The sequence below is a fragment of the Ips typographus genome, linkage group LG10, assembly GCF_016097725.1.
Source record: "Ips typographus isolate SLU linkage group LG10, UJ_Ityp_2.0, whole genome shotgun sequence".
Lineage (NCBI taxonomy): Eukaryota > Metazoa > Arthropoda > Insecta > Coleoptera > Curculionidae > Ips > Ips typographus.
The window spans coordinates 8,032,972-8,053,789 of record NC_138431.1 but is presented as its reverse complement, the minus strand read 5'-3'; the positions used below and the strand labels follow the sequence as shown (position 1 = coordinate 8,053,789).

Genomic DNA, 20,818 nt, shown 5'->3' with positions numbered 1-20,818 from the left:
TTCGCTGGGTTGGTAAATTTTCCGGAATCTCCGTCCCCGACGGAAGATAGCAAACAATTCCTCTAAAAACCTCGTTAATTGGCGGCGAAAAGGTCCCAAACGCATTTCCCTGAATGTACGAGACCCTCAATGCCTAAAACGGTCTCCTGCCTGCAGAAGATGTCTGCCTGCACTTTCCCCGATGTTTCTCGTCCACGAGGCTAAAACCACTTTTTAGGATTTTAGGCTAAAAAGAACTGCGGTATTTTAGGAAAATATGGCAACTTTTTTAAAACTCTGGCCTGGCAGAGACAAGCTTATGGTGAAATTTTATTATTTAAGGGTTGGCAACACTGCTCAAAGGGGTTGCCAAGCAACCACATAAAACGCAGTAATCAAAACAAATATGGCGCCATTTACACAATTTAAATTGAAGTGGAAGGAACTCATATGTCGGTTTCTGGAGTAATTAAATGGCAGAAGTGCATATAATTGGGGAAATTACAGAGGCCAAAGAATTTTCGAAGCAGGACCTGTTCTGTAAGTGGTATTTACAAGTTGGTAGGTTAATATCGCGTGTATATAACTTTGCGCTGCAAATATACCTAGGCCTTATTTATAGGCAACCAGTGGAAAGTGATAGAAGGTAAACGAGAGGGACAAACCCAGGTGGCGTCATCCCAGTTTTCCGGCAAGTGCACCTGGTCGTTCCCAATAGACGTACATTTAGCCACTACAGGAGTTCAAGGTTATCCAGTTTAGTGTGGGGTTTAGTAAACAGTACAGTACAAACTTAGGGGGGTCGGATGTTCAGGTTGGCCTAAAATCTACATTGAAGTCTACCACTTGGATTGCTTAGCCAGGGCACATTTGTTTGGATACGGTTTAGTTACGGTACCAACCTGTCCAGGTCGACACATTTTCGATTGTTACACTTGGCGCCCTCTGGGGAGCCTGAGGGATAATTTCGTTCAGTTTTTTTTGGGAGGCGGATCTCAGGTGAAGTACCCCGACTTAATTTTTTCGCCCGAAAGGCGGTACAAGTTGTCCACTGAAGCAATGGGGGTAGTTACTTTTGAATTGGATTTGGTGTTGAAGAATTTTACTAATTACGGTGTAGAGTATTGAGAATGATGAGGTATTTGGTTGCGTTACTTGTGTTGGTCACCTATGAGTTGATGGCTGACATCAGTACTACTGAAGTTTCCACTACTACTGTAGAAACCACTACAATAAGTGACGATGAGAATGATTCAAATAGTACAGCGCAAACATACAGGAACAACACTAAAATTAGATCACAAGTTCACTCACCGAATAGTGCTTATTGCACATGTAACCTTCAAGTGAGTCAAATTTAAGCGGCTTTTTCACATGGTATATGGTATTATTTATATTTTAAAGGTAAATTGGTGTGACATAAACTGTTGTTGCGACCCAGATTGCACATCTAGTAATAAGCTGATTTTCGATCGGTGCAACGTGGACCAAGATCGATATGTAGATGATCGTTATTGCAACTATATTCAATATATTTACATTAATAACACCCCATTTGAATGGGTGGTTAACAAGAAAGGATTTTTTTGCATCATCAGCAACAACTTACCTACCTTTCACCTGGTGCAAAAAGATAAAGTAGGTATATATGGATTTGCAAAAGTGTGTCATCTTAATCATAGGAAATGAATTTTGTATGAATAATTTAAAATTTTTCACACTTTTATCCAAAATACTTGATTATATTGACTATTTTCTTTTTCTTCTTTAACGATCAGGTCTTGGCACCCTCCGAAGTTTTTAGCACTTACCCAATATGGCTGCCTCCATCACCTTCATCTTCGAACCGTACAATTCAAAAAAGTTATGCTTACGGGGATTTCCTGTTGATTGTCAAGACGAATTCATCACTTTTGGAGCCGTTAAGTAGGTTTTAGCTGTTTAAGTCCATATTATACCGGCAGCGGTTGTCGAGCAACCGTACCAGCAACAATGACCTGTTTACCCGTTGCTCGACAACCGCCTATATATACAGTGCAGGCCAAAAGTTTAAATTTTCTCATTTTTGTTCGTGTTTTTCAACGAAAGGGCTCAAGTTAGAGATCTGAAAAACATACAGAAAACTAGTCCGTGATAGGTACTACAACTTTCATTATTACGATTTTTTAATCAAATCAACCGTACAGGCGCAAAAAAATCATCAAAACCGTTTTCCCATGTTAATCTCCTATGTCCAGGGTGCTCTTGGACACCTGAGCCGCTTTCCAGCCGACATTTCGTCAAAGCGCCAAACCCCACGCATGAAGCGCAAATTCTCGAAACAGGAACTCGCAGCCTGGAACTGTCTTTTTGCGGTTTTGCGTCAAGGATTCGTGCCAGTGTCACTTTTGTCGTTAAACTTTTTAAATTAACTACAAATTTTCAGTGCTGTTTTTTTAAGTTTAAGTGAAATTATTTACAGATGTTAAGGTAGATTTTTAAGATTCAACTATGGATGGAGAAAAGTTGAGAATTAAAAAAATTAAAGTGTTTTTAACTAACCTCCTGCGATATTCTGATTATAATCGGCTATTGGCATACTGCAGTTGTGCAATTTGCCTTCTGTGTCTTCCAATTGCAGGATCACCTCACTTTCCAAATTACCACAATCCATATTATTTAATGTTTTAACTCAGAAGTGCAGAAACCAAAACAATTATTTCGTGTTTAACCTCAAACAACAATGACTTGTGCTTGAAGCCCAAATATTGCGGGTGGTGCACCAGGGGAAAGGGGGGAAGGCGTTTGCGTACCAAGCTCACGTCTAAAAATGCGAACTGGGAACGCACATCGGAAAAAGTTTGGTGCACATATGCTCGTTAATGTGCATAAAATGGTCGGCTGGAAAGCGGCTCTTGTATACATAACGGGTGTTCAATAATTGTTATGGTCGTAGTTGGCTGTGGTTCTCTCGTTCTGGCATGAACGTAGGGCCGTTGATAAGTTCGTATATGGTTCGAAATCACACCGGCGGATTGACAGCTGTCATATAATAATTGTTTGCAACGTTATCTAAGACATACGCTTTTTGTGACAATTGCCATCCATAGGCGACGCGACCATAACAATTATTGAACACCCGATATTTAACAATAAAATATTTGCAGGATTGCCAACTAGTTTGTTGTCCCGAACGTGCCTAACTAAACAGGAAATATTATTTCTTAAGGATTTCAAAGAGCGTCAATGTCGCCAAATGGACATGTCCGCCAATAATAGCCTCTTGTCATTCTCAACGTATTTCCGAGATATTAGAGTGATGCGGAAGCCCAGTTTATTCAACACCAGTCGCTTGGTAAGATTCGATTTCTCTCTTCGTTTATTTGATATTGCCTCAACTATACAAGCGTGTGGTAAAAAAAAACATTCGGATTTTTTTTTACAGCAATGCCCGAAAAACGTTTGTCTGGAACTGGAACCGCAACTGTGCTCCGATCAAACGTGGACCAACTGCGAGCTGTTAAACCGTACAAAACAGTGGGATTATCGCTGTGTTTTCAATCTTAAGTCTGGTCTGAATCACTGTCAGAACGCTGTTAAATCCTTACTTTACCGGTTTTATCATAACGGAACTCGAGGTTTAGTTCGAGTTCAAGTTCTGGCAGTTTTGAGAAATTTTACTGACGAAGCTAGAGACGGTTTTATTCAAGATTTTTCAGTAGAATTTCTTTGGATTAACCGGACTAAAAGTAGCGTTTTAAGTGGAAATCCTGGCTATTTAGTTGGAAGACCTGTTTTAATGGCCACAAAAGTATCAATAACAAACAATCTGACTGCGATTGAACGGAACCGGAGTCTTTTTATAGAGTTTGGGTATAACGTAATGAGCAAACATCACGTTACAATGACTGTACCGTTAAGACGAAACGTCACCTGCCGCCATATTCAATCGGCCATCTTGGATACGTGGCAAGTGACATGGCGTCAGAACCACACTGCCCTGTTTGGGATGTTTGGAAATTGTAGCACGGACGATCCAACCAATTGGGCTCAAGTCATGTACAAAACTCCTCCAGCCACTTTATTGAACTCCACCAAAGACATTTTAACATCAAAAACGGTGATTTGTAACTTGGCAACATTGTTGGACGTTCAAGTGTTTTACTCCCGCGTAACTTTGGACAACGGACGACTGAGAAATCAAAACAAAATCTTGTCGGTCAGTTACACCTTTGCCGAACCGCTCAACAACCAGACCTTTTGGAGAACAAACAACGCGAGCCTTGAAGTTTTTTTGGAGTTGGTTGTACGCGTGAGTTTCCATGACGTCACCGCTGGTCAGACTAGAAAGTATGCGGAGCCGCCCACTTTTGACATCACCCTACCCTACGACTTTTTCTATCCTTTTGTGAAAATCGGCAACTGCGCATCAAATAAGTCTCACGTTGTTGTTTTAATTTTTATGCTTACGAACTGCTTATACAATGTGTTAACAGGTTGAGTGCCGTCATGGAACGAGTGGAAATAATAAGCGAACAACTTTGTTTTTGCAAATTTATTTTAGATTTCTCTAGTAATACTTTTTAAAATAAAATATTCAAGTTCTTGAATATTCTGACTTGTTTTTTTTTCGATTTACATTCTAATCGGTGGTTTGCGTTAGCAAAGCCGTGCCCTTCAGAACCCAATAGCTCTGAGTTTGCACGCTAGGTAACAACACGGCAATCACAAAGTTTGTGCTGTGTCCCGTGGTGGACAACACTCCAGCTCTGATGGAGGTTTTGTACAATGGACAAACGTAACGTGGATCGTCGTTGGGCATTTCAGTTTTCGGAATCATATGAATTACCGGAAAAGGAGGATTTATTTCACCTGGTTTGGGGTCAATTAGCTTCATGGCTCGCAAATCCCATTTGCCTGCGTCCAAGAACAGTCCGTGCACTAGAACTCCATCTTCGGGCGGTTCAAGCGGTTTGTATAAGCTGTACACCTCTTTGCCTTCTTCGTCGTGTGTGGCCTTGATTTCTTCTTGGTTCAAAACGACTGGTTTTATTGCAAAATCAAACCGAAGTTTATCGATGGGCAAGTTATATTTCCGGGCGTGAGTTTGAAGAGTTCCAGTCAGAAAGCCTTGCGGAAAATAGAACCCAGACAACCAGTAGGACGTCGGGTGACCTGAACGAACCCAGATCTAAAAACCGAAACGCCTTGGATGTGGTTAAAAACGAAACTTTCAGAGTACTTACGCTGATAAAGTCAAGCCTGAAAGTCAAGTCACGCACCCAACTCCCCAGGCTTTTCAACGAGTTATAAGCCTTGGCTGACCACATTTTAGGCACCTGAAAACCCGTCATCATCATAAACTCGCCTCAATGTTGAAGAAACTCACTTGATTATTCATGAACGCCTTGTACACGTCCTCTAAGGCCTCGGACATGACCACTAACCCTATGATGGCCTTTTTCAGTTGATCCATCGAATTGTGGATGAGTTTAAGCAGCTTGTTGTATCTATCAATTTCTTGGGTGAGCACCGTGGTGAGTGATGGCAGACGGCCTTTGTCGTCTTTCCTAAATAGATAAACGTTGGCGTCTTCGATTGGAATGACGGTCATCACGGCGCTGATCACACCATCTGCCAGTTCGAATACGATATCATCGCTAGATTTACCTTCACCTCCACCTTCGGATCTTGGTTGGCATTCCATTATAGTTCCGATTACCATGTAAGTTTCTTTTATCTAAGTTACATTATGAATGGTTATTTTTTTTTCAACTTATTCGCCACCACGATTGTAAAAAACTTCTCTTATTGTCTTACAATACCTATATATAATTAAGCACTCACTTGAAAAGCTATGTTGGCGTTCTCGTGCATACCAAAAATCTCCGGTTCCTCAATAATCGGAAATTTATCGATAAATTCCCGGTACATTTGCAAGTGGGGATAATCAGGACAGTAGTAGGTACCCGAGACCGAGTATTTGTAGTTTTTGGCCAAAGTGGGGGCAGAAAAGAAAATGTTCAAAATAGTTTTTAGACATCTCAGGTCCCAGTAGTCCGTCACACGACCACCATAAGTAATTTCGCCTGTTGTAATTAATTTAAGCATCAACTATTCGGAGCGAATGTGTGTTTCTTCTTAGGGTTTGATTGATTTTCCAACTTACCAGTAAGATACTCCAGAGCATCCCAAGGGATAAAACCTTCAGCACAGAACATTTTGAACGTGTTAAAAGCAAAATCTCTGTCACTGTCGTTAAATTCATAGACAATGTTCCATCCTAGCGGCCCAAACTTTTTGCGTTCCTGAATCACAGCGTGGAACATGCAAATTCCGAACAAAATACTACGCCATTTTTGCTGTAGAGCTGTTAATTTTCATTTAAGAAGAAAAATCGCCGAACGTATATATAGAAACACCAAACTTACGGTGCTCTTCAAAAAACTCTTCAGTCATTTCGGCAAAGGCTCGTTTCATGTTGGCTCTAAGCCCTTTAGGCGGCTCATTAGTTACTTTAACGGAATTCTGTAAGACAGCCACGGGAAATGACTTGGAAGGCATAGAACTCATAAATAATCGAAAGGTTTTGTTCACTTTAGCCGCATTCTCGGCTATGTTCAACACTATCCGTTCCATTGATAACATCCAGGACGTGGCCAAATGGCAATTTTGCAAGAAAATCCAATCGCCAGTTTCCACAGCGCTATGGATCATTGTCTCAGCCACTGGACCTTGCCCTTGACCCAGTGAAATTGACTTGAGTTTTTCGGTGTATCCCATTTCTGCTGCAAATCTTTGGAAAGCCCCAAAAGGGTCAGAACCGGTGCTTAACACGAATATTAAGGGCACTGCATTGGAAGTATCTTGGTAACTGAAACATTTAGTTAGTAAAAGCACAGTTTCAGTTGTTGGTAAAATACGAACAGCAGGTTCAAAGACACTTGAGGACTCTCTATGAACGCTTCGCCTAAATTGATTTTAACAAACTCGGTGATGGCAAATACCAGCTTTTCTTCTTGCATGGTTTTAATTAGAAGCAGCTTTTCGAAATCCGTAAGAACTTTATTCCAATCTACCTTGCTGGTTAAGGTGCTAGATCCTACTTTAATCACCTAGAGTTGGGTTTCTGAGTGAAAATTCGTGAAAATTTCGTTATTTTATAAATCTTTACCAAACTGTAACTGCCGATTTGAACAGGTATTGCTTTCGTTAATTCTTCTGGCAAACTGTGGAACTGCGGATAGGAGACTGCCAGGTAGTTAGCGGCCTGCCACATGGCATCAGTTACGGCCACAACGTCCGGCTTTTTTGCCGCGCTCTTACTGCCAACAGGTCCACGCAGCAAAAAGCTCCATTGCGCGTCCGATATTTTACCTTCTTGCTGCAAGATGGCGATGCACAGCATGAAACTAAACACGAGCTTGTGACGTTCGAAAAGACCGCGCGATATAATTGTGTATACGGCCAAAGTAATTTCAACTCTCAGTATATTCAACCGATTATCCAAGTTGGCATCCTTTTCTGACGTTAGGATCACGTTATCAAAAACCTGAAAGTGTGATTAGTCGATTAAATCATTTGAGTCCACTTTTGATAAAAGTTGTAAAAATAACGCTATAAAATAAAAACACTATTGCCATTGACAACTGAAATGATGTGTGACGTGTTTGATATTTGTTTTTTGAATTAAAAAGGAGTGAGTGAGTGAGTGTGTGTATTTTTTGTAGTAATGATAGTTTTAATTTATGCCTTTGTAAAAAAATTAAAAATAATCAGAGTCTTCTTTGTGACTGATGTGATCTATTTTCCCCTGTATATACTTTTTATGTCCTAACTAAACTAATTGTTTTACTCTTACTTGACTGAAGTACTTGAGAGAATATTGATACATTGGATCAATCTCGGCCAGTTGAGCCACGACAAAATACAGCACCGAGCCTGTAGTGGCAACCGATCGGTACTTTTCTCGTGCTATAGAGATTTTCTCTTCAGTTGACTCGGTTTCCACCAGTCTGGCTTCAATAATGGCAGAAGTTTCCTACGAAAAAGAAAAAACAATTCTGATTTTGAAATTAAAAACAATTTCACCTTGCTCTCGTTTAACGTCTCGATCAGTTCCTCATCATCCAGAATGTTTCCTTCAGAGTGATACAACAGAAACAAGATCTTGTCTTCGATGCCCTTGAGCTGCGTTTTGTCGGCATTGATGCGCACCACCAGCTCGTTTCGTTGCTGTTCCAGTTCTGGACGTTCTAGACGCACCACATCCCTAACATATATGATATTGGTATTTATTCGTGTCGAAAAAAATTTGTAATAGTTAAACTGACGCCAAGAGCTGATCTTCCAGGCCCGAAGGGGTCACCGTGAAATTGACAATGGTGACCTGAATACACACTTCAGGTAAATAATGTGGATTGGACAATTTGGTAGTGATGTAGAACTTGAAATTGGGATCGTACTCAACGTCCGAATCCCCTAAATGAATCAAAGTTCGTCCGCCCTAAAATCACTGGTACACTTTCTGTGACACAATACACATACTGATACCCACAAACCTGTACAAACGTCTGCTTCAACAAAATTGGCCCCAAAGTGGGATCTAGTGCCTCACCAACTTCTTCCAGTAGCACCGGCATTCCAATTCTGACACCGTTCTCTAAAACCCTCATAAAATTCGGATCGGTCAGTTTGATCATCTTTAAGTTGTTTTGAGCCTCCATCTGACGCACCCATCTAATTATTGCAATTATTGCGCTCTTTTAACGGGTAGTTAGTTTTAAATTTAAAAATCCATAATACCTGTTTGCTTGTTCCTGGGGATCGATCATGAGAGGCCATCTGCTAGCTTTAGTCACCATAATGGCATTCTCGGTTGAAACATTGTCTCTTGGTAAGCCGCACGAGTTCCAGGTGCGCACTTCATACGCATCGGCCAACACGTTCAATAAACTACACGGTGTGTGAATAAATGCATGCAGGTATAAGCAAACTTAATAAACAATACCTGAAGCCCTCAGTAGAAGGAATTTTTTCGTCACTGCATTTTTCTTCCCACATTTTTGTCAGTTCAATACGATAATTGGAAGTGAAAGCACCTTGATAAGCTACGCAGGCGGCAGCCATCATCACGTCTCCAACGCAATTAGTCAATTCCACCGCGAATTTCTGTAAAGTACTTCATGGAGCTTCACTCACAACTAAAGAAATTTCAAGTTAACACAACCTTAACACTCTCCTCCCATCGAGTTTGTTCATCTCCTAAAGCAATGTTAAGTCTCCCGGCTCTGTTCAGTCTGGCCGATGTCAAGGCAATGTTATTTTCCAAGCTCTCTTTTTCCGCTACCGAAGCGTTGAATTTAGCCTCCAGAGACGCTATCATAGCTTCAACGTCTGCTAATTGCTTTTGTTTTTCACGCAGCACTGTCATCACTGTGTTTAATTCCTTTTCCGCGGATTGAAGCCTACATACATCATTAAAAAGCTTCAATCAAATAATCGATATTGTTTTTATAGAAACGTATACTTTTTGCGTTTAGGCTCCACGATCCTATAGACTTTGGCGTACATGTCCACTGCTCGCGCCCACATGCACAAACTCTTGCACGCCTTGCTCACCGTTGCAACTTTCTCTGGTACAAAATCGGGGTGTTCTACGTACATTTTCACTTTTTTCAACATTAAATCGGTTATGTGGTCTTTATCGTAGTCTTGTAGCTTCTTAAGGAAGTTAGTATCTCCTAATACCACCTTGGCCGAAGCCCAGTCAGCTCTTAAATCAAATTCATAGTACATAAGGTAGGTACTACCTTTATACTTAAACAGTACTTACTTGGCTCCCAATAAAATACAAATACTCTCCATAACAAATTGCACCAATTTGGGGGGTTTCTGAAATACTTTAATCTCGTTGATGTCATTCTTGTTCAAAGCTTCCAGAGCTTTGGTGGCTGCTTCCAAAGCGGGTAAAGCAGTGTCCAGGTCCCGCTGAGCGTCGTCAGCCAGCACTTGAGTTTCGTCCGCTTTGGCCTAAACTGACCTTATATTTGACTGATAAACTTGAAAATCTTAGTATAAATCACCTTGGCGTTTTCTTCGTCCGCTTTAACGGTGACACGCACTTTATCGGCAGATTTTTGTTCTTTGGCCAAGTTTTTCATCAATTCCTCCACGGCTATTGATTTTTTAGCCAATTCCGGTTCCAGAGCTATCAGAGTTTCCTTCATTGTGTCAATCACTTCATTGGTTTCGTACAGTTTCTAAATGACATTTACTCTTTATACAATCAGTGTTAACTTGAATGATTAAAGTGTTTTACGTGTAAACCATTCGCAATTCGGTCTCTAGTTTTGGTGATCTTGTCCATTCGGTCGTTTAGCATAATTTTATATAACTTAATTAGTTCCAAGTAACTACTGGGTGTTGTATAATAGTACCGTTTCATTTCTCTATAAAATCTATTCAACAACAGTGTCTTATATATAGTACCCAAGTATTGTTTTTTTAAACCATATCAACCTGTCTGTCATTTTCTCCACACTTTCGTGTATAGTGACGCATACTCTGGATAAACTATCACACAACTCTTGGCTTCCAATAGCCTTTAGGCTGGACTGAGCTACGGACAATAACGCTTCCTGCGGCCACTTTTCAAACCAGTCAATAGTGCAACAATTCACCAAAGAAGGAAACATTCTACAACGCCGCCTACAGAACGTCATAAAAAATAGAACGCAAAATTTATGCAGTGTATTTAAAGTTGCTTACCTAAAAGCGTCTCCCACCGGACTCATACATATCACCAAGTGCAAATTACTCCGAACTCTACTGATAAAGAACTCGTAAATGTGATCGCGACCATCGGCAACACCAGCTTTTTTCGCTGCGTCCCTACACCCGATTATAACTTTCTCATACTCATCCGCCTCAAACAAATTAGGGACATCCCCTAAATCCAATTAGTATATTACCCTTCACCAGAAAACAAAAACTCCACTAACCTGAGTTTAGCACATTGTTGATGTCTTCCAAAAATTCTTCCTGTACAATTTGCGTGTCGGTAAACAAAAAAACAGTGTCCAAATTCTGTACCCCAGCGTGAGAGTACATCTTTCTCAAATCTTCAAAGAAAGAAGAGTGGTCGTAGTTACGCACCAACTCAATTTGGAAACACCTATAATAGTAAAACAACAACATTATAGACATTTTTTTTAAATTAACAGGCGGCTATACATATTACTTGTAGCCATTAACGTGCGATGCCAGTTTGGTTAAACTCTGCTTGCCCATCCCTCCCACTCCAACCAGGAGAGCGTTTCCCCTTTCGGACCTCAAAATGCGCGCTATTCTTACGCAATGCTCCACAGCCATCATAAAGAATATAACTTGCATGTCTTTGTTGTACATCAGGTTGAAGTCATCCAAATAATCCTAATAAAATTTGGTTATTTTTGTCAACTTTAAAGTGAAACTTTATTACCTGCAAAATAGCTTTGACTTTATCTACGTTCTTCAGCTCTTCGTATATGCGATTGGCACGTTCCGCCCCAAATTGCATAAAATCTCCAAACAACAACAAGGGTGGATTTTCGATGATTTTAGCATTATCCGGCAACTCCAATACCGGAGTACCAAAGTTTCGAGAACAAATCTCCTTCATCAGAAAGTAGAAGTAAGACTTGTCCTCCACGTTAATGAGCCTGTCGTGGAAAACCCGCAAACACTCGTGATAAAACAATCGCATTATTTCAATTTCCGCTCTCATAGTGCCAGAATCTGCCTGGGTAATACCCTGAACACATTTCGATAAATCTCTTAAATTGAACACGTAATGCGATTTGGATGGAGTGGGTAGCAAATCTTTTGCAATTCGATCGTAGATGTCCACCGCAGCGTTTACCATGTAATCAGCCATGTCGCGGCATTCGTTGGAAAAATCATTTAAAAACCCTTTGAGAATTGCCTGCAATAAATCACAGTTAAATAAATACTACATGTCGTGTTGTAAATTAGATTTAAAAAACCCACTCTAAAAATAGCTTTGAGGGCTGCTTCATTTGGAGGCGGAATCAGTAGCATACCAAAGTGCCGGACAAACCTGGGGGTGAGGGGGTTTCTTCCCCCTCCTGGTGGAGCGCAGGCTGTGGTTAGTATAACGTCACGAATATCCTTCCAAAAGAGTTTCTCACGATCGTACAGACCACCATAGTCTAGAAGTTGCCTAAAAAATAATCTCTACAAAACCACATAGTCATAATTGACTAAACCTACCTGACTAATTCTATTGGAGGTTGAGCCCCGTATGTTTCTAATTTGGGCATGTTGACGTCATCAATGAAAATAACCACCTTTTTACCCTGAGGAGCTCCAAGCAAAGTTTTCTTCTTTCTTTCCAGCTTTAATTCAATAATTTCTTGAGTGCGAATGCTACTTGTTTGAGCAGAAAAATTCATGCTCGCCGGAACATAACTATCCGTAGCTCCAAGACGGGTTAACACGTTTTTAGCCACCACAGACTTACCAACACCTTTTTAAATTTAATTTACTCTCTTACAAATAAAGCATTATCTTTATACTCACCCGTGTCGCCTGTTACCATAACCGGATGATTCACATTAATCAATCTCTCCATGACGTAACCGAACCGGACAGTGTCTAAAGTGGGAACCAAAGTGTCGAAAAATGGCACGTCCTTATCGTATTGAAATTGGGGCATTATACGTTGCCACGGGGTTAGGCGTTTGGATTGTACGTCCATGTAGAGGTACCACATGTCTTGACCGGGAGGTAATCTGATTGGAAAAGTTACAAAAAAAACCATACAAACCGTAAAACATTAAACTCACCTGGCATCGTTGCACTCCTCAAACTGACTTTGAACAAACACTTCAAACTTCTCCATGCTGTCATCAGTGATATTACCCCCCACTCCCCACAAATAGCAGAAAACAAAGGTTTGACAAATAAAACACCGCACTTTAGATCTTTCTCCAATTTTTTCCATGGCTCCAGGTAAAATTATGTGACTTTCCATCAGTGAGCAAATCATGGTGGCCTTGGCAATGTCCACCTGATGTATAGCGTAAACGCAATTTTTCTTTACGAAATCTAAACCATCTTGCACGTAGCTTTTAAACAGTCCAAGCAAAAATTCTTTCGATTCGTCATTTAGAAGATTTTCATTGATAGTATTCAACCACGATTTGACGTAAGGAAGCCACTTTAATTCTTCAGAATCTACGTAAACCATACCACATCTAAGGGAAAAATTAATAAGGTAACATTTTTAAACCAAGTGATTTTATAACAAACCTGCTAACTGTGGCAGGAGATGCCTGCGCCAAGTCCTGCACTTCAAACACCATATGCACGTATGGTGTGAGTTTGATCCGCTCCGAATTGGCTAAACACAGCATTTTGTTATCGTCTAATACCGTGTTTAAATTTTCAATCCATACTGCGTCTACTGGACCATCACACACGATCCATTGATGGTCTTCACTTGTAGCCTAACAACTTTGAAAATAAATCGAAAACAAAGTTACCTCTGAAGCTTTCAATTACTTGGACAGCAGTTCGCATCATAATTCCCATGAGACCGTCCCGCCACTCCATAGTAAAAGGGTTAACTTCACCGTAAAGCTCACCAGCTGACACTGCTTTGGGGTTCATAATGTAAGTGCGCACTGGATGATAGTATTGTCCTTGTTGCCCTTCCTCACTCATCTTTGTCAAAGACCAATTCAAAGTCTACAAATCATCATGTTAAACTAGTTAACCACTAATTTAAATTATTTACATTCAAAATGGTGGTTTTGCCGCCCCCTGTGGGTCCAACTAACATCACTCCCCACCTAACTATCATTGTTTCATACAACTGGATGACTTTATGGATCATGCATAGTTCCGGCTGTAGGTTTTTCTCTTGCATCATTTCCACCATGGTATCCTGAAACACTCCGTAATCGCTTACTGGCAACTCGGTACCGGGAAATAAATCTCCCAGAATGCCCTGAATAAATGAAAAAAATTGTATTGTTTGTTAGGTTGAATGTGCGGGTGATGTGTGACTTGAAACAAAATGGCATCATCTGAGAGAAATTTAGGAAGGTTGCTGTCACGCAGCGCGCATATAAGCACCACGTCCTCGTTTCGGTCAGGATTGGCTCTTTTCAATGAGCCCGCCATTACTAACACACTTTTGACAGCGCGCATTCCAAAATCGTAGTGGTCTTGTTGAGACAGTTGTTCGCTGCATAGTTTGTACATTTGTACCATTTTCTGAGAGAGATTTTTCGACGATTCGAATCCTTCAGAATAGAGGATAACTTCGGCGATTAGAGCTGCATATATCAATAAGTATATAAATATACAACATTAATTTATAACTGAACTAGTACCATAATCAGGAACCATCATAGATATGGGCCTAAACAAAGCTTTCAAATTGTCCGGTAACTCAGTGCGACCGGCGTAACCCGGATTCATGGTAATGAATGCGGCGCACTTTTGTATCAACTTAATTTCACGTCCTTCAAACATAAACCTGCCATTAAAGTAAGCATTAATGTTTCAGCTATATTAGCAACACCTGGTAAGTTTGGCAGCTTTCGCATTCCGAATAGTAATCAACTGTTGAGCAATCACCGACAACACCTCAATATCGATGCGATTGAACTCGTCAAAGCAGCACCAAGCTCCCGACTGAGCCAAACCCGAAAAGAACCGACCCATCATTTTATAATCCAAACCTTCTGAACAGTTGAAAACTACACACTGAATCGCCAATGCTTTAGCGAGGTCTTTGGTTGTTTCGGTTTTGCCTGTCCCTGCAGGACCAGCAGGGGCACCACCTAAAACTTTGTTAAGCACAAAAAAACAAAGTCAATCAAAATGACCAACCTAAATCCAGTTGCAGGGCTCCCATAAGACATAGGTAACACCTATCAGTTAGTGGAGTAATAACCAAGACTCCTCCAGCCCCTAAATACTCGTACCCATAAAGGTAAGAGGCGCTGGACATTTTAGCCATGCAATCGTCCAGATTGTCCATCCAATAATAGCGCAACACTTTCAACCAATCAAAGTTGTTGCTATTAAACCAATTAAGAATAGTTTAAACAGCCCAAAAATAAACAAACAAACAAACCTGTTGGACGTTTTGCTAGACACTAAGTTGTGTATAGTATCTCTGGCGTGGACGTCTATAGTGATCAAAGCTATAAGAATCTTTCTAGTGACAGGCGCTAAGTCAGAGCGGATTAAAGTTGCCAAGTCGTTTAAATCCTAGTGGATACAGCCAAAATCACAAAAAATGTTATCTTAGGAGCAATTTATACCTTAATGCACTTTTGCTCGTACTGCTCCATTCTCTTCAAAACGTTCCCATCCCCATCCAAAATCTCGTGAACCCCCCGAGCCCACATAATCTGGGAGACGGTGAGAATGATTTGATTGGCGTGACCTACCACCCACTCGGTCCGTGATTTCTGCATGTACTCGTTTATGGAAATCTAACACAAGTTGTTAGAACAGAAAAGCAAAAATGCAGATTAGAGACCTTCATGCAACGCCTCAAACTCAAGAACATCGACTCTTCCACTTTGCCCAGCCAGTCTTCTACGTTTCCTCTAGCTTTCAAGCCCTTGCTCAGTTGCACTCTTTCACCCTCAGGACTTATCATCGCTATAATGTCTGTCGTTAGCACCATAGTGGGTGTTTTTTCTTTTTTGCTGTCTGCTGTCTCTTCTCCTAAATGTAAGCTTGATATAACACCAGCAATTTCAACTTTCATATAAAGCACCTTCATCTATTGGTTTCATCCCAAATTCAAGCTTGGCAATAGCATCAAAACATTTTCGTAAGTGGGGTTGCACCGCATGAGGATTCCTGTAAAAAATATTCAATGACTTGAAGAAGTCGTAAATCAGTCTAATAGTACCGAGTTTGTGCTAAAATATCTAACAGTTCGTCATTAGACAAGAAATAAAATCTGGGGAACGCCACTCGTTTGGTTTCGAGGTATGACTCCAGACATTTCATGATTTGTTCCAAGAGAGCATTGTTTCTTTGGAAGATTTCCAGTAAACCTGGTTGAAGGGTCGCCTCCATAGCTAGTGGCATCTAAATAATAAGCCAAGAGTTATTATGGTACAAGTGGTGATTTTTGTGCAGCTGGAGACCTTATATTAGCGTATAATGTGGGTTGTAACTGTTTGTGATAAAAAAAATGACACTCACCTTAGCTGTACGACGCATAATTTCCTTCCAGGATTTATCCACAATCACAAATAGCTTCGCCTCGTTTGGAAGCTGCCTTTGGATATCCGGAGCGGAAAATATGACCTCCAAATAAATCCAGCTTTGCTGACACATGGTCCACTCATCCTGTAGTTTCACAATTAGCTCAATAATATCACGTTCCACGCCAAATCAAGTACCAAAGTACGAGTAAACAAGTCCAAATTCTTCTGCCATTCATCTACGCGGCCTTTTATAGGCCCCACGTGTCTTGAGCTTGCAATGGTGGTGATGTTGATGTTACTTTCGTCCAGTACAGTCTGCACATCTTCCAAAGAACCGAGAATGTATACGTCTTTCGAGTCTTTATGGGGAATAACAATGTATTCCAGGCCATTCCAGGAATCTTCCACCTAAACGATTTGAATACCTATTAACTACTAATCATTCTATTACGGATTTTAGTTCGGAACCTTTTTCAGTAAAGCCTCTAGACCAGCCTCACTGCTGGCCTGTCCGGAAATCTCCATTAATTCCTGGGGGTAACTGAACACGTTGAGGGTTTCCAATAATTCCAAGGTCAATGTCTCGTCAGCTTTAAATTTGTGGTTTAAAACGTTTTCGACCCGAACCCAATGTCGAGGTTTCAATGCTGGGTTACGCAAGTACGTTATAACGGGAAGCTTTTTCGAAAAAAAAACACTAGTTGTACTATAGCACTGCGCTATTTTAACCACTGACTTTATCTTTCATCAGCTCAACTTCGTCTTTTAGCTTTGGGACAATCAAATTAGGCGGTAACCCTTTCTCGAGTTGCGTAATGTTCTTCACGTTCTTAGCGGTAAAAAGGTTCATTTCCTCTACGTCCAAGGTGGTGAAATCGCAGTGGTACCACTCGTCTACCGTTTTGGCCCAAGTGTCGACGCTCTCCCAAAGAAGTTGGCGTAGCTTCACATCGCTCATCACTTCATCGAGCATATCAAACCTAGACACCTCCAACTAAAACCCCATCAATAAGTTAAATCAAAACAAGAAAGATTTCTAAAACAATATTATTAAGTACCCGGAATTGTTTCTGATAGCTTTTGAATTCGGCCGCTCGTTTCTGACACCCGACCAGACGATCGTATAGATCACCTAGAAAGTCTGTCACTTCGTCGATATTCGAACTGATGTCGTATAACCAAGTTTGCTGAAATGAGATTACAGGAAAATTGTAGAAAAAAATCTTACCGTGTGTGTGATCTTACCATGCATTCATCCTTAATCACTCCGACTTCACTAATCAAAGAGCTAATATCTTTGTTCATTTGCGCATTAAAAGCTTTAGTGATGCGTCCTGCATCCTCAATTTTCTTGTCCACCAAGTTGCGTAAATTTCCCAAGGATACGCTCAGTCCCAAGTATGTAGCCATTTCTTCTTGAGCCACCGGTATAGCAAACTCTTCGGTGATATCGTACAATTCTTTGCAATAGTCCAGTTCAGCCTCCATTTTATCCACTCTAGCAGTGGCGGCTTCGACGTAATCCAAATAACTGACGTAGTCCACTGTGGAAACCGGTTCATGCAAGAGAAAGGCTTCTGTTTCTTCCACGTTCTTGATTAACTCATCCACTTTGGTTCGCCCGATCCTGTATTATTCAAGTTAGTTACAACATTTAGTACAAACAGCTACCAACCAAGGAATAACGTCTTTCGTAATATCCTGCAAACGTTTAGGTTCAGGCAAAGCGGTGTTTTTAAACTCGTTCTGGATAAGGTAGAGTAAACCCAAAGGTTGTGCCTGGACAATACTTTGAACAGTAACAATCTCCGAGTTATACCGGATGCACATGTTTCTAAAGTGCTCAGCCACTAAAAATTGACTCATTTCCATACCATGTCGTAAAACTAAATCAACTATATATAGTAACCAGTTTCGTTTTGTATGTCTGTTTCCTCGACCAGCAAATCTTCAGAGTAGAACTGACGTACGGGTTCCAAACGTTTTACATACACTAAACCTGCTTGATAGTTCTGATCGAAAAATCCAAACAACTTTGCTACGTCCTTGGCCAAGTACTCGTCTTTACTGAGGTAGAACTCTAAAGTGGGACCCCAGCCACATAAGCGGTCTTCAACTTTCTCATTGATTACCGGCCTTTGAGAAAAAATAAAACCAATTACAAGTCAATTACAAAATACCTGTAGAACTTTACGTCGTAAAGGGGGCATAAAATGGATCAGCCACAAAAGATTTCACCTCTTTGCAATGTTGCTCCCAAAGATCGATAAGCTGCCTAAACATGCAATTTGATACTTCCAAAGGCGGGTCTAGTTGGATCTGATCCGATTCCAGGATTACGTGGACTATAAATAACGGCAACTAAAATAATAATAATTTAAAAAAAAATGCAAAAACAATTTTAGTATAATTTAACAGCAGGATCTTCAGGTTCTCTGGGACCTTCAAGAGTCGCATCCAAAGCCGTTTTTTCCAACAAATCTTGGTTGGGAAGGTATTTAGTGTGCGTTCGGAATAAATCGTTCAGCTCATTGATACTATTGATTATCAGCTGGTGTAGCATGTTTATGGTCATGTAGTCGACTAGCATAATGTAGCTAAACCAAAGAAATCATAAGTTTTATAAAAAAAGTAGTATAAAAGTAATGACTTACGCGGAAAGCCTTTCGCAAAACTTTTTCTTGCTGGCTTGCTCTATATAGGAAGCTTTCTGTTGACGCTTCCTTCTTTGATCTGTTCAACAAATTCCGTAAGTAAGAGCTAAATAACGTTATGAAACTCATTAACCTTTCAGTTCTTCAACTAAACGTTCGTCGGGCACAAATCCCTTGGCCAGTAACGCACCATGACAAGCATTAGATACAATTTCCCGTACTAAACCGTGAAATTCGGATGTTTTATCTTTAACCTGATTCAACTTATCCATCTAAAAAAAAACAAAACGATTTAAGCTACATACTCTTATTGAAACAATATAATTGTTTACCTGATTTTCAATAAAATAAAACAGCCAAATATTAGAATTTTCACTCAAATCCACAAAACTGTTATCCACCATTTTATAACACATGTACTGGATGTCGAGCAGGCCTTGCCTAAGCATCGGGTTCAGAATAAACATGTTGTGGTTTAAGTTTTTCTGTGCAGTGATAAATTTTGCAAAGATTATATTTTTCCTCCACACGTAAAAACCCTTTAAAGTCACACAGTTTGCAATCAACTTTTAAACAGTAAATACAAAACAAACCTTCCACTTTCGAAACATGCGAAACGTTTTAATTTTCATTAAACGTTGAAACATATCGTACTCGGCCTCCCACTTATCCAATGTGGTGAAAATCACCTCACTGCCCACATGCTGCATTACCCCCTTGGCGCTCATAGTAAAAAAGTTGTTTTTATCCACTTCGCGATAATTTACAACTCTAAGAATAAATTTTAGGTAGTTCGAGCAAATTAATAGAAAATATGAACCTAACTTGAGCATGTAAGGATTGAACAGTTCTGAACTTTTAGGGACTGCGTAAGTAAAGTACACAAAAGACCCGTCCGTTGCCTTTCGCATTTTTTTGATCCACTCCTTTTGATTAGCCACGGTTGCCAATTTTGCCATTACACTTAGACTCATCCTGTATAAGTTTAGTATAATATTCGATTTTTTTGTAATTAAAAAACCAAAACAACTTACTGATCTTGGGCATGCTCCATAAAAGTCACCCCAGTCGTGGTACTGTACCGTTCTGACTTTTTACTAATAGCATCTAAAAGAAATACCTATATTGTGACGTTTCTTAAAATCATATATCTTCTTAAATCATGCGATGGTACCTGAAGGAGCAACACTACCGGGTTCTCGGTAATCAAGAGATGGAAGCTTCATTCTTTTACGCAATATGTCTTCTTGTCTTTTTCTAAACCCGGTCTGAAATATAAAAATACGTGTTATGGCAAATGTCTAACGCCCGTAAAATTTCGGTACTTACTAAGGGCTCTGGTTCCACTTCCTTATGCTCGATTTTTTCAAGCAATCGCTTGTGGGGTATGTGAAATGGAATAGTGTTGGAACCCCGCATACTATAAACGTTCATTAATTATGCCACATACTCTCTAACAACTTTATAAATTTACCTGCGTGATGTTATTGGAGGGGCGCACATTAGGTGACCACCCAGTTTGCTTTTGCCCTTTAAAGTAGAGAATGACACATTTCTTGAATCCCTCGACCCCGATGGGGAAGTCGAGGGCCATCCCGGTTTGTCACCGTCCGTTTTTGTTTAAACAAAACCGTCTATATAAGAATTATATTAAGTTATTGCTTTCGCTGGATTTAAAGGTTCAATTTATTTTGACCAATATGTCTGTTTGATTTATTTGATTATTTAATGGGGTTAGCTGATGGTTGTCATGGTAATAATAAGCGACGGACGACTGCTAGCAAAATCCAATTTTTTTGTGTGGTGAGTCATTAAACCCAACCAGCAACACAGAAATGAGTAAATCGTCTCAACAAACATATTACAGAACATAACTCCATATAAATCAAAAATTTAACGGAAAATTTAATTCCGATTTACTGTCTCGGAAAAGCCTTCTCACTATTATCTCTTTAAGGG

The 20,818-nt window shown here is 40.2% G+C and overlaps 2 protein-coding genes and 1 long non-coding RNA gene across 6 annotated transcripts; 1 reads left to right on the top strand and 2 right to left on the bottom strand.

Moving 5' to 3' along the window:
- The first annotated feature begins 353 nt into the window (after positions 1–353).
- Positions 354–4,568, top strand: LOC145734886 (tectonic-3-like). 4 transcript variants are annotated; one of them, XM_081988510.1, is made up of 6 exons: positions 354–519; positions 602–727; positions 794–978; positions 1,758–1,905; positions 3,126–3,313; positions 3,404–4,568. In XM_081988510.1, the coding sequence occupies exons 1-6, from the start codon at positions 453–455 to the stop codon at positions 4,457–4,459; spliced, it is 1,770 nt and encodes a 589-aa protein (XP_081844636.1). In that variant the 5' UTR covers positions 354–452; the 3' UTR covers positions 4,460–4,568. The 4 variants fall into 4 exon arrangements, with proteins under 4 accessions (XP_081844636.1, XP_081844635.1, XP_081844634.1 ...); XM_081988509.1 differs by having other exon boundaries at positions 355–540; XM_081988508.1 differs by lacking the exons at positions 354–519; positions 602–727 and adding exons at positions 1,100–1,325; positions 1,384–1,617 and having other exon boundaries at positions 903–1,044.
- Positions 2,199–2,871, bottom strand: LOC145734956 (uncharacterized). Its single transcript, XR_014179563.1, has 3 exons — positions 2,521–2,871; positions 2,253–2,390; positions 2,199–2,203 (listed from the first exon to the last, which is right to left on the bottom strand). It is a non-coding gene; the product is annotated as an uncharacterized LOC145734956 (long non-coding RNA).
- Dhc16F (Dynein heavy chain at 16F) lies at positions 4,499–20,745 on the bottom strand. The gene is made up of 59 exons (XM_081988499.1): positions 20,334–20,745; positions 20,189–20,279; positions 20,034–20,127; positions 19,894–19,966; positions 19,685–19,834; positions 19,453–19,630; positions 19,192–19,398; positions 18,993–19,131; positions 18,860–18,938; positions 18,622–18,802; positions 18,400–18,566; positions 18,115–18,341; positions 17,881–18,055; positions 17,451–17,832; positions 17,264–17,392; positions 16,942–17,199; positions 16,674–16,883; positions 16,401–16,613; positions 16,201–16,347; positions 15,902–16,083; positions 15,764–15,849; positions 15,521–15,711; positions 15,300–15,473; positions 15,110–15,246; positions 14,863–15,053; positions 14,552–14,813; positions 14,361–14,506; positions 14,032–14,303; positions 13,760–13,972; positions 13,525–13,710; positions 13,273–13,469; positions 12,807–13,217; positions 12,541–12,752; positions 12,232–12,487; positions 11,989–12,181; positions 11,441–11,923; positions 11,201–11,391; positions 10,962–11,134; positions 10,729–10,909; positions 10,480–10,668; positions 10,280–10,418; positions 10,044–10,220; positions 9,794–9,990; positions 9,488–9,733; positions 9,188–9,425; positions 8,969–9,129; positions 8,764–8,913; positions 8,520–8,697; positions 8,292–8,464; positions 8,050–8,230; positions 7,820–7,999; positions 7,133–7,510; positions 6,886–7,073; positions 6,390–6,832; positions 6,128–6,328; positions 5,806–6,047; positions 5,348–5,698; positions 5,205–5,297; positions 4,499–5,149 (listed from the first exon to the last, which is right to left on the bottom strand). Exons 1-59 carry the CDS (start codon positions 20,360–20,362, stop codon positions 4,601–4,603), a joined length of 12,120 nt encoding a protein of 4,039 aa, XP_081844625.1. The 5' UTR covers positions 20,363–20,745; the 3' UTR covers positions 4,499–4,600.
- Positions 20,746–20,818: the final 73 nt, after the last annotated feature.

Coding starts and splice junctions, on each gene's coding strand:
- LOC145734886 (XM_081988508.1), top strand. CDS start 1,110: ATGATGAGGTATTTGGTTGCGTTACTTGTGTTGGTCACCTATGAGTTG. Junction 1,326..1,383: donor ATTGCACATGTAACCTTCAA/GTGAGTCAAATT, acceptor TATATTTTAAAG/GTAAATTGGTGTGACATAAA. Junction 3,314..3,403: donor TATTCAACACCAGTCGCTTG/GTAAGATTCGAT, acceptor TTTTTTTTACAG/CAATGCCCGAAAAACGTTTG.
- Dhc16F (XM_081988499.1), bottom strand. CDS start 20,362: ATGTGCGCCCCTCCAATAACATCACGCAG. Junction 18,567..18,621: donor GAGAACCTGAAGATCCTGCT/GTTAAATTATAC, acceptor TTATTATTTTAG/TTGCCGTTATTTATAGTCCA. Junction 11,135..11,200: donor TCGCACGTTAATGGCTACAA/GTAATATGTATA, acceptor TTACTATTATAG/GTGTTTCCAAATTGAGTTGG.